Below are 13,620 nucleotides of genomic sequence, written 5' to 3' on the forward strand. Positions count from 1 at the left end.
GGTCAAGTTGCATTCTCTTTGATTTTAGGTTAGACCCAATTGCTAGCTGAGAAACTGAGATGGATTACATGATGGAAATGTGCTTGGCTTATGAACTAAAGGCCCAAGATCATGTTCAATTCATTGTTTTTTCTCAACATCAAAAAAACATACACTACCCTTTCAAAAGTTTGGGGTCACTTAGAAATGTTGTTTCTGAAAGAAAAGCATATTTTTTGGTCTATTAAAATCACATAAAATTGATAAGAAATACAGTGTAGACATTGTTAATGTTGTAAATGACTATTGTAGCTGGTGACGGCTGATTTTTAATGGAATATCTAGATGGGCGTATAGAGACCCATTATCAGCAACCATCACTCCTGTGTTCCAATGGGACGTTGTATTAGCTAATCCAAGTTTATAATTTTAAAAGGATAATTGATCATTAGAAAACCCTTTTTGCAATTATGTTAGCACAGCTGAAAACTGTTGTTCTGATTAAAGAAGCAATAAAACTGGCCTTCCTTAGACTAGTTGCCTAGAAGGCCAGCATCCCGGAGTCGCCTCTTTACTGTTGACGTTGAGACTGGTGTTTTAAGGTTACTATTTAATGAAGCTGCCAGTTGAGGACTTGTGAGGCATCTGTTTCTCAAACTAGACACTCTAATGTACTTGTCCTCTTGCTCAGTTGTGCACCGGGGCCTCCCACTCTTCTTTCTGTTCTGGTTAGAGCCAGTTTGCGCTGTTCTGTGAAGGGAGTAGTACACACGAGATCTTCAGTTTCTTGGCAATTTCTCGCATGTGTAACAGTTTAACTTTAGTCCGTCCCCTCGCCCCGACCCGGGCACGAACCAGGAACCCTCTGCACACATCAACAACAGTCACCCACGAACCATCGTTACCCATCGCTCCACAAAAGCCGCGGCTCTTGCAGAGCAAGGGGAACCACTACTTCAAGGTCTCAAAGCGAGTGACGTCACCGATTGAAACGCTATTAGCGCGCACCACCGCTAACTAGCTAGCCATTTCACATCGGTTACACTCACCCCCCTTTCGACCTCCTCCTTTTCCGCAGCAACCAGTGATCCGGGTCAACAGCATCAATGTAACAGTTTAACTTTAGTCCGTCCCCTCGCCCCGACCCGGGCGCGAACCAGGGACCCTCTGCACACATCAACAACAGTCACCCACGAAGCATCGTTACCCATCGCTCCACAAAAGCCGCGGCTCTTGCAGAGCAAGGGGAACCACTACTTCAAGGTCTCAAAGCGAGTGACGTCACCGATTGAAACGTTATTAGCGCGCACCACCGCTAACTAGCTAGCCATTTCACATCGGTTACACATGGAATAGCCTTCATTTCTCAGAACAAGAATATACGGACGAGTTTCAGAAGAAAGTTCTCTGTTTCTGGACATTTTGAGTCTGTAATCGAACCCACAAATGCTGATGCTCCAGATACTCAACTAGTCTAAAGAAGGCCAGTTTTATTGCTTCTTTAATCAGTACAACAGTTTTCAGCTGTGCTATCATAATTGCAAAAGGGTTTTCTAATGATCAATTAGCATTTTAAAATGATAAACTTGGATTAGCTAACACAACGTGCCGTTGGAACACAGGAGTGATGGTTGCTGATAATGGGCCTCTGTACGCCTATGTAGATATTGCATTAAAAATCTGCCATTTCCAGCTACAATAGTCATTTACAACATTAACAATATCTACACTGTATTTCTGATCAATTTGATGTTATTTTAATGAACAAAAAAATTGTTTTTCTTTCAAAAACAAGCACATTTCTAAGTGACCCCAAACTTTTCAACGGTAGTGTATATTGTGCATGCCATAGTAAAGTAAAAGAACAGCACCATGCACTTCCGTCTTGGATTGCAAGCACATGTACAAATCAATCACATTACTGTGTGATTTACAAGATCCCCGCCTGGGCCTTTAAGTACATCCTCAGTAGCTTTGTGCATCATTGAGCCATACAATCAAACTGAACATCAACCTTTATGAACCATTGGACATTTTTCATCAGATAGTGGCTTTCTATTGTATTCAATGTATACCAACAGAAGGCCACTTGACTGATTGTACCAAGTTAATGAGGTGAGCCATTGAGGAAAATGCTTTTGTGAATGTTGTCACTCTGCTATTGAATTGAAAGGGATTCCTCCGCCTCTTCTCTTGACCAGCCAGGAGAGTAATTACTGAATCCAGAGCGCTGTACTGCAGCTCATCCCTGGGTCGTATTCTGCCGCTGTGGATCGGCAGGGTACTGGCTGGCTTGTGACGCAGTTTCCATCTCATTATCTCACGCTGTGTCCCTCCATTGTGCTCCTGTGTCCGTCACAGGAGTTTGTCTCTCTGCTCACATCATGACACTTAGTCCTCACATCTATATGAATCCTAGATGCTTTTTGGAACTGGGAAAGGTCTTTATTGTTTGTGTGATTAGTCCTCATTGGAATGAGTTTATCACTCATTTCCGGTAAACTCCTGCCCAATTCAGCACTGATTCTATCAGATTATGTGTTCTGTCAGTTCACAGTTTGAAAATACATAGATACATGTATTTTCTATCTCGTAAATGCAGTGTGTCCCAGTTGCGTAATTTCAGATAAACCTAGGGTATGGCAAAGTAATACAAATGCTAAAACATTTGATGAAAATTCCTCTCAAATGAATTTTGATCAAATTGAAGCTCATTTACTGCATTTCTACACTCTAGTTTATTTTAATATCTAGTCAAGCAGCAGTAACCTAGCCAAAGCCATCTACTACAGCCATCTTTACCTCTGCACAGTTTTGAGAAAAAGTTGCGCTGTTCCCTACAGCTGCATAGATGCGCTCTCCATAAAGCTAGCCAGCCATACAAACAGCCTTTCCTCCCGCTCCCAGGCATCCACATGGTCCTAAAGTCTGCCCACTGATACCACTAAACTGCATTTGCCTTTTAATCAGGGTTGGAATTATTTCCGTAACCTATTTTAAATTGTTCGTATAGAGCTAGGGTATGGCGACTGGTGTGTAGTAATAGCAGCGTTTTGTAGACCACCCTGGCTCCGGATTTGTTTGTTCCCTCCCTTTTGGTTTTTCTCTCTTTCCCTCAGCAGATGAGTGGGTAAGACCCTGGCAAGGGCATGTCCGGTGTCCTCATACTACTAATGGTGTGGTGAGTCCCTGGTCCTTGGAAAGGGAGAGACCACATGGCAGTCACTAACGTGTCCCCCTCTTCCCGTTCCTCCTCTATGCCCACAGCCTCGGGAGAAAGGGAGGATGCGGTTCCACAGACTCCAGAATGTACAGATAGCACTGGACTACTTAAAGAGGCGGCAGGTAAGGACCAATCACATTTGCCGAAATGCTAGAACATATGTGTAGAGGAATTTCTGATAACCATTTCACTATGTGAAGATATTGAAAAGCACACTGAATGCCCTCATCAAAACAGAAACCCTGCTCATACCATGACAGGACTAACCAATATCATTACCTCATAAAGGGTTCAATACCTCCCTCATCATGACTCACAATAGAGGACATGCTGAATCCATCTCCCAAGGGTGGTTACATCTCTGATTGCCCCTCCCCCACATCCACCACAGTCAGGAAGTGATAGAGATGGAGAACAGTGCTCACTGCCCAGCTGCAGCCTGCCAGACATGACGTCAGTGAAAGCAACCCAAGGCCTGAGACAAAGGATTCATAGATCATTAAATTATGCCATTGTTTTAATGACATACCAGGCCCATTCACACCTCATTCATATTCATAAACAGACAAATTAAAGATTCACGTGCTTTTTTTCTATCCGGCTGTTGATTTAAGGCTGTACTGTATCATAATAAGGGTAGCGGTAGCATCAATGTTGCACTGAACTGTGGGAAGGATAGATAAGATATTATATTATTACAAATAGCTATGCCCAGACTTGAAAAAGCACAATTTAGAGGGTGAAAGAAAATTGCCTCTGCTTTCGGTTTCACTGCTTGCTCTCTCATAATAAAATAAAATGGCATTTATTTGCACATGACAGGGATTGTCATGCATATCAATGAAAGGCCATGATTTAAACATCATGGCAAGTTATTTTCAATCAAATTAGGTAGAGTACCAAGCATGACAATTTTAGCCATTGGACCACAATAAAGTATTTGCATATGAAATTATTTGTTTGGAACAATATCAAACTGCATTAGTTTATTAGAATGAGGACATGATATTTCAGCACATGACATTTCAACACATTACTATAAGCTACCACACTATAGTGCCGCCTTGTGGTATAGAGGTGTGGACTCAAGGCCACATAATAATAGTAAACAGTGATTTACTAGCACAACTTCGTTACCAGCATCTGTTTTGGGAATTTCCACTTGTTCTAAAAAGAGGATAGACATTACTCTCAGAATATGTATGCATTTTTATGCATCATTTTAAAGGGGATTTTATAAATGATCTGTTACGGTGAGTATGACGGTAATACTGATGAACAAATTCAAATTCTCACTAATGTGTATGTACCCTGTTTATTACAAGTTTAAAGACATATTAATAGGTTTTGGAAATAGAGACATCTACAGATGTTCTTCAGGGATGCTAACCTACCCTACTAAGAATAAAGGTGCTTTGCGGATCAATATAAAACATTTCTTAAGCTGTTTAAGTTGATGTAGATTTGGAATGCATCACTTCTGTGTATCATGCTTATTAGCCAACTGTTTATAACTCTTTTCTTCAGGTCAAGCTAGTCAACATCAGAAATGATGACATCACAGACGGGAATCCCAAATTGACGCTGGGATTGATATGGACCATAATTCTGCACTTTCAGGTAAGAGTTAATCTCAAATCACACATTTTGTTCATACTGTGTTTTTCATTTTCCAGCTGTGTGAATCTGTGCTAGTATCCTTTCTCCATTGCTGTATTTTTTTTCTTAGCAAATGATAATCAGTGTGCATATGCTAGTGTTATTAATGTTAATTTGGTTGAGGATTAGGATGATCATATCCAGCTATATTATGTCACGCATGGAGCTGGGAGATGAGGTCTCTTGTTTTGACCAAATTAAGATATCTGTAATTTAAAAGGTTCTGGATTGAGGTATTATGTTTCTTTTACATTTTACAGAAAATGCTAGTATATTGAAGCCAGTGTGATTGAAAAGCTAACATGTTGCTTAAACTTGCTACAGTTCTGTATCTTTTAGGATTTGCTTGCATATGTCACGATCGTCATAATGAATGGACCAAGGCGCAGCGTGCGTAGAGTTCCACATATTTTAATAAATCGAAACTCACCAAACAAAACAAACAAGCACAAACGAAACGTGACGTTCTGGGCTGCTCACAGGCAGCAACACAAACACAAGATCCCACAAACACAATGGGGAAATGGCAACCTAAATATGAACCCCAATCAGAGACAACGATAAACGATTGGGAACCATATCAGGCCAACATAGAATTATAATTCCCCTAGATAACCCACCCTAGTCATTGTCACGCCCCAACCACGACTCAATAGGGGAGGGTCCGGTTGGGCATGTACCGTCGGGGGCGGCTCCGGTGCGGGACGAAGTACCCACTCCGCTCGCAGATACGTCGCCGAAGGCTCCGGACCATGGATCGTCGCCGGAGGCTCCGGACCGTGGATCATCGCCGGAGGCTCCGGACCGTGGATCGTCGCCGGAGGAACCGGACCGTAGATCGTCTCAGGAGGCTCCGGACCGCCGACCGTCTCAGGAGGTTCCGGACCGCCGACCGTCTCAGGAGGTTCCGGACCGTGGACCGTCTCAGGAGGTTCCGGACTGTTCCGGACTGTGGACCGTCGTACTGGAGGCCTGGTGCGTGGAGCAGGCACAGGGCGTACCAGGCTGGAGAGACGCACTGGAGGCTGAGTGCGTAGAGCTGGCACAGGATATACTGGGCCGTGGAGGCGCACTGGAGGTCTGGAGCGTAGAGCTGGCACAACCCGTCCTGGCTGGATGCTCACTTTAGCCCGGCAAGTGCGGGGCGCTGGCACAGGACGCACTGGGCGGTGAAGGCGCACTGGAAACACAGTGCGTAGGGCCGGCGCAGGATATCCTGGTCCGAGGAGGCGTACTGGAGACCAGGAGTGCTGAGCCGGCACAACCCGTCCTGGCTGGATGCTCATTTTCGCACGGCAAGTGCGGGGAGCTGGTACCGAGCGCACCGGGCTGTGAATGCGCACTGGAGACACAGTGCGTATCACCGCATAACATGGTGAATGAACGGTCACACACTCCTTGAAGCAAGTGCGGTGAGTTGGCTCTGGTCTGAAACCTGGCTCCGCCAACCACCCCGTGTGCCCCCCCCCCCCAATTGTTTTTTGGGGGCTGCCTCTCGTGCTTGCGTCTTTGTTGCGAACCCCGGAGTCGTCGTTGATCCTCCTTCGCTGCCTCCGTCTGCTTCCATGGCAGGGTCTTGTCCCCTGCCATAACCTCCTCCCATGTCCATGATGTCCTTCACTCCCTTTTCTCCCGGGCCCAGGATCCCTGCTCCTCCTGGCCACGCTGCTTGTTCCTTTGGTGGTGGGATCTTCTGTCACGATCGTCATAATGAATGGGCGCAGCGTGCGTAGAGTTCCATATATTTTAATAAATCGAAACTCACCAAAAACAAACAAGCACAAACGAAACGTGACGTTCTGGGCTGCTCACAGGCAGCTACACAAACACAAGATCCCACAAACACAATGGGGAAAATGGCTACCTAAATATGATCCCCAATCAGAGACAACGATAAACGATTGGGAACCATATCAGGCCAACATAGAATTATAATTCCCCTAGATAACCCGCCCTAGTCATTGTCACGCCCCACAACCACCATAGAGAATAAACAGCTCTCTATGGTCAGGGCATGACAGCATAAGACTGACATTTGGTTCTGTTTGAACCATCTAAACCAGTGGTCACCAACCGGTTGATTGTGATCTTCAAGGTATTCCTAGTCGATCCCCAAACATTTCTGTTGAAAAGCCAACGATAAAGGCTTGTGCTACTTTTGTATTTTGCTCTGTTGGCGGTAGGTGCACTTGATTCAGAAGCCCTGCTCTCCGGAAAGGCAAAGTGTTCACATTTTGAACCATTTCCTTTGTCTGAAAAGACAAACCCGCCTACCCGGCAGACTGGGAGATCTGCGGCTAAATCGAGTTTGCCTACTGCGCTAGCCAATCGGATTGCTCAAATCACTGTGCCTACAGCTTCCACAAACCCGACCACAGCAAATTTTGATACTAGCCTGCGTGAGATTTCAGAGATTTCAGAACTTTTAAAACCATAACCAGAGAGAGACTGTCAAAGAATACAGCAAAGAGCTAATGTTTTTATGAGTGAGTTCATGTTAAACATTTTATTCAGCACTGTCAACACTGTTTTTATTCAACACTAAAACACACTTTCCATACTTTCACTCACACAGCAGCTGCAATGAATGAGTAGCCAAGTGTATTGGCAGCTCGTCGTGTTTATTTTAATATTGAGGAATATTTCACTTTCTGTGGTCATAGGAACAACATGAATTTGTGCATGAGGCAGATGCAGTGTGACTCGAGTTTCGCCATCAGGTGGAAGACAGTGTCCCCGCTCTGGTAGGGCTGTTGCGGTGACCATATTACTGTCACACTTAATGAGAGCTCATGAGCATAAGAAACAATGCCTTTTTCCCCCAACCTTTTCAAATCATAGTCGCACAACTCATGTAGCCTAGCCCATAGGCCTATATGTTTTCGATAAGGCTTAAGGTAAGCACATTAATCTGCTTTACAAGGGATGTAGAGCCTAACTGGCATACATACGCAGCGTGTGAGTTTCAAGTTTGGGGAAGATAATTTTCACCATAAAAATGCAGCTTTTTATAATAAAAGCATTACATACATAATTGCATTTGCGGTCACTTTTGATAATGGTGTTTTCCGCTAATGGAACATTCGTGCGTATAGCCTACTACCGTGTGCGCATCGCTGCGCTTATAATGTGAAGAAATAGCCTAATAGTTTATCAGCATTTTAAGCTACACGTTCTGATCTGTTGCGTCAGCCACATTGCGTAAAAAACTTTTTTTCAATTTGGGATCTATCGCATCCCACAACTGTCCCAGACTATGTTTGGAATATTTATTTCTCGCACAAAATAGAATAGGTCAACGTTTGTACTATGGGTGAAAGTAGATTGACATAGGCTAGTGCTTTTGCTGTTTGTTAGGACATCTTGTTTCTAAGTGGCGAGTGGCACAGCGGTCTAAGGCATTGCATCTCAATGCTAGAGGCATCACTACAGACACCCTGGTTCGAATCCAGGCTGTATCACAACCGGCTGTGATTGGGAGTCCCATAGGTCGGCGCACAATTGGCCCAACGTCATCTGGGTTTGGCCAGTGTAGGCCGTCATTGTAAATAAGAATTTGTTCTTAACTGACTATTTAGTTAAATAAATAAATAAAATAAATAAATAATCTTCAGTATACACCTAGGAATTGGATAAGGACACGCGCAGTTGCTTCTCCGATGTGTCTGTCTTCACTTGTAGCCTGTGAGAAAGACCCGATCACGTGATGGAGAGCCATGTGAGTGAGAGGTGATGCTCAGCACTCAGGGAGAAGGGCACAACGGTCACTGGCCTCAAATTACATGGACTTTTTTAGTGTGCATTACGGCCACACAAAGGAGATGCCGCCGTGAAATTCTAGGCATGTCAAATTGTGAATGAGTGACTGATGTAGTGTGTACAGCCTGCGCAAAAAAACTAGGCAGAGCTCATCCCTTTCAAGCGACTTTTTTCAAATCGTCATTAGTCGCATCATGCAGCCTTACAATGTATTAAAAATCTAAACATATAGCCCAACGTTTGTAGAACAACTAAACTTACATTAACTCTAAATTAAGCATATACTGTAGGAATACCTATTTCTTTGTTAGCCGCTCAACACAGAATAGCCGTATGTGTACACTCCCTCAAATCGTTTGGAGAAAATATCCTTTCTATTTTGATCAGCTTCGTTCAATTGTATTCTTCATACTATAAAATAATGCCACAGAATTCTAAGCAAATCTTGTCTGCTAAATGAACTAGTGTAGCCCACAGCCATTTGGCATTACCACATTAGGACCTAACATAAGAACAACTCAGAGTATGCTATTCTGTTCTTCTGAAATAGACTACATTTTCTTCATATCATGCTTCTTTCGACCTGTCAAAAAAAGAAAATGGATTTATTGTGAAGGTGTAGGCTATATTACATGGATTTATTATACTTTTTAAAATGTAGATGTTCCAAAGGTCTGCATCAGTGGGTTGTGTGGAAGCCAGGAGATACTAAATGTATTTATGTTAATTAACAGTCAATTTCCGTGAGACCGACATTTGCTTGACAATTACCGGCTGACGAAATTGTGACCGCCACAGCCCTACTCTCTGGTCAGTCTCACTAGAGGAAAGGAAGGAGAGAGCAGTGACCACGAGAGGCGGACCCTCTGCTGCTCTCACCCTCCCTCTGTTGAGACTAATGCTGTGTTAATAAAAACTGGGAACCTGGAAATCTCCGACTTCCGACTTCAGTACGTTCAAGCCAACGGGAAACCCTGAAAAAAACAAGATGAACTCAGAATTCCAAGTTGGAAATTCGGGCATCTTTCTAGAGCTCCGACATTCTGACCTCAAGATCACTGACGTCATAATTTGACCTAGTTTTTTCCCCCTGTTGTCTTGAAAACACCATGACAGATTAGTCCAGTAATATAAAAAAGCAAATTATTTGCAAATTATTTCAATTTATACCCAGCTATGTCCTTGCAAGTGCTACACGAACTGATTTATTTTGTTGTCAAAGCTCGAGTTTTGAAATATATTTTGGTCTGAGAAGAACAATATTGGTAGGCCAGGTATATAGCCAGTATGCTGTGATAATGTATTAGGCCTTCTGCACAAACCTCATTCTTACAGAACTGTTTTTATTAGGTTAATGTAAACATTTTTAACTTCTGTTTAAAAAATCTGAGCCATAGATCTCAGCTTGCTTTTTACAGCGAAAGTGATCTTGACTCAGAAAAGGTTGGTGACCACTCATCTAAACTATCAGTTTCTCTTTTTATAGCTGTTGTTCCCTCGTTGGCCACAAGATGTCAAACCAGTCTAACAAAGTGTCATGCCTATGGTTATTTTAACATAGGCCTACGTCTGTGGCAGTTTGCCTGCTGGCATATACAGGTAACTGCCAAAATAAAGGAAACACCAACATAAAAGGTCTTAATCGGGTATTGGGCGACTAGGAGCGTCCAGAACCGCTTCAGTGCGCCTTGGCATAGATTCTAAAAGTGTCTGGAACTCTATTGGAGGGATGCGAAACCTTTCTTCCACGAGAAATTCCATCATTTGGTGTTTTGTTGATGATTGCGGAAAAAAAGGCACCGCTCCAGAATCTCCCATAAGGGTTCAATTGGTTTGAGATCAGGTGACTGAGACACACACACACACACACACACACACACACACACACACACACACACACACACACACACACACACACACACACACACACACACACACTTGCGGACAATGCAGTTCCTCTCGTTGAGCTGTGAGGTGAGTGGTTCTCTCTGTGTGTGTGTGTGTGTGTGTGTGTGTGTGTGTGTGTGTGTGTGTGTGTGTGTTTGTGTGTGTGTTTGTGTGTGTTTTCGTGTGTGTGTGTGTGTGTGTGTGTGTGTGTGTGTGTGTGTGTGTGTGTGGTGTGTGTGTGTGTCGTCCTGGAACGACACGCACACACAGAGGACAACACTGAACCACTCACCTCACAGCTCAATGAGAGGAACTGCATCGTCCGCAAGTGTGTTTGTGTCTCAGACCTAATAGCTATCTGAGCTGAAATGGTGAAATGGTCATTACGTGTTTGTACTGTTTGTGCTTCAGTGTTGAAGTAAAAGGAGGGAAGAGGTTGGACACGTCCCTCCCTCCAGTGTTATGTGTTGTGTGATGACAAGTGCAGGAAATAGTTTGTTTGTATAGAGTAAGTGTCCCTTCCTTCGTCTCGCCTGCAGTACTAATGTTCATCTGTTTTCGGTGTCCCCACACCCTGAGAACATTTGTGCCCATGTCTGTGTAGTACCACACACAGTCTTTACTGTGTTGCTGCAGCTGTACATTCACCAACGTGCATATGGAAGCTATTGGCTTGTATTAGGGGTCAAGCCATAAACCCCTACACACACACGCCTGCACACTGGGGGGTGTATGGCACATCAGTAGCAGCACTAGGATGATCTAGTGTTGCATTTCTGAGGCCTAGTGAAGCACAACTCGCTAGTGCCCAGTCTCTGTCTCTCTCTGTCTCTCTGTCTCTGTCTCTCTCTCTCTCTCTCTCTCTCTCTCTCTCTCTCTCTCTCTCTCTCTCTCTCTCTCTCTCTCTCTCTCTCTCTCTCTCTCTCTCTCTCATCTCTCTCCCCCGCTCTCTCTCTCTCTCGCTCTTGCTCCCTCTCTCTTTCCCCCGTCCCCTCTCTCTCATCTCTCCTCCCCTCTCTCTCTCTCTCTCTCTCTCTCTCATCCTCTCTCTCTCCCCCTCCCTTCTCTCTCATTTCTCTCCCCTCTCTTTCTCTCTGTCTCTCGCTCTTGCTCGCTCTCCTCTCTCTTTCTTTCTTTTGCTCCCTCTCTCTCTCCCCTCTCTCTCATTCTCTCTCTCTCTCTCTCTCTCTCTCTCTCTCTCTCTCTCTCTCTCTCTCTTCCCTCCTCTCTCTCTCTCTCTCTCTCGTACTCTCTCCCCCTCTCTCTCTCTTCCCTCCTCTCTCTCCCTCGCTCGCACTTGATCTCTCTCCTCTCTCTTTCTTTCTATCTCTCTCTTTCTCTCTCTCTCTTTCTCAGGCCCCTGCTATGGATTATTAATATATCTGGCACAGTCAGCCTGCAGGCTTGACTCTACTGGGTTACAGTATGGGAGAGGAATATTAGCAGTAGCTAGCGTTATGACACCCTGACCTAGAACCAGGAACCAGACCATGGTAGAAGGACATGGAAAAATAAGCACTGATAGTTAGCGTTATGACACCCTAACCTAGAACCAGACCATGGTAGAAGGACATGGACAAATAAGCACTGATAGTTAGCGTTATGACACCCTGACCTAGAACCAGACCATGGTAGAAGGACATGGAAAAATAAGCACTGATAGTTAGCGTTATGACACCCTAACCTAGAACCAGACCATGGTAGAAGGACATGGACAAATAAGCACTGATAGTTAGCGTTATGACACCCTGACCTAGAACCAGACCATGGTAGAAGGACATGGACAAATAAGCACTGATAGTTAGCCACAGTTCATCTACAACAGAAAACACCTTGACAATCCAACAGACAGAGAGCAGCGATGTCTAGTTGCATGCTTCAACATCTACCCATTCTCCTCTGTTGCCTGCACATCCCAGACTCATCGAGGTCTGATAAAAACACAAAAAAAGACTGAATATTTTGAAAGTGAATCATTTGAAGTGCTTGTTGAAGAATAATTAAAGTTTTTTCTTATGGCTTGGAATCATAAAACATCCTGACAGGTAGCTTGGGTGATGTGTGCCTACACCTGCCCCTGTCACTCATGCGAGCTGTTGGGCATTTGTACTAGCTAGTAGCTATGGACCTGTATATTCTTGATTTTTCAGGGTTGCAGGGCACAGAGGGAGAAAATGTTGATCAGTTATGTGTGGGGTTTAAGCCCAGCTGGCAGAAACACTATGTGACATAGCGATGAACCCAACCCTGTTTGGATGCTTGCTACGTGACTCTATTGAAAAGAATTTGGAAGGACTAAGTTGACATTACCTTTAGTATGATGATCCAGCCATTCGGTCATGCTCATCCAATGACATTGTATTACTTCTCTGATATTTTTTATTTTAAGAATGTCTTCTGAGAATGTGTCATTCATCCGTCACTTGCTATGGTTTGATAGGAACTGAAGCTATAAACTGTAGCGATTAAAGTTATACAGAAGTGTTTCAGACTACTACCTCTTGTTGACAATTGGTTTACAAAGTCGTCTCCCAGGTGCGTTTACATACTGAATACATTGAAGTCCCTGTGGTATTCCCTACAATGGGACGCATATTGCATACCCCCCTTGGGACAAGGCATTGAGAAGACTGGTGCATTGTCTTCCTTTCATGTGAATAACTGCAGTGAAACCTGAATACTTTGCCATGACGATGCTCCATACTGTAGCTCTTTGGTCTCTGCAGTGTCGTCTGACTGACAGTCAAGGTCTCCAAGGGTTACGGTCAAGGTCCTGTTAGATGTCTCAATAAACTGAGGTCCGGAGAGGCACACGAAAACAAATGTGGAGGCTTTGACTTGTTTCACCAGGGTTGATAATACAGGTGTATGTGACAGGATGAAGTCTTCCATCTCAATATAATGTACACGTCTCTCTTCCCTCCTTCCATCCTTCCACCCCTCTCTAGCCTTTGTCATTGGCAGATCAAACAAGAGATTAAAGACAGAGCTATTTGCAGGGAGCACTAACATCCTGTTAGACAGGTGGATAAAAAGGATGAAAGGATAAAGTATGATGACTTTGCAAAAAAGGCTAAGATGAGTCAGCAAAATATAGGCCTATATATTAAGAC

The 13,620-nt window shown here is 44.0% G+C and overlaps 1 protein-coding gene across 12 annotated transcripts in view; it reads left to right on the forward strand.

Annotated features, from left to right (window-relative positions):
• The window catches only part of LOC139571118 (dystonin-like), a 187,182-nt gene that overhangs the window by 56,659 nt on the left and 116,903 nt on the right, over positions 1–13,620 (forward strand). For all 12 annotated transcript variants that reach the window (XM_071393687.1, XM_071393688.1, XM_071393691.1 and 9 more), the window contains 2 exons: positions 3,247–3,324; positions 4,730–4,822. In XM_071393687.1, coding sequence (XP_071249788.1) covers positions 3,247–3,324; positions 4,730–4,822 — 171 coding nt within the window. The remainder of the gene's footprint in view (positions 1–3,246; positions 3,325–4,729; positions 4,823–13,620) is intronic.

Source organism: Salvelinus alpinus, chromosome 3 (assembly GCF_045679555.1).
Source record: "Salvelinus alpinus chromosome 3, SLU_Salpinus.1, whole genome shotgun sequence".
NCBI lineage: Eukaryota > Metazoa > Chordata > Actinopteri > Salmoniformes > Salmonidae > Salvelinus > Salvelinus alpinus.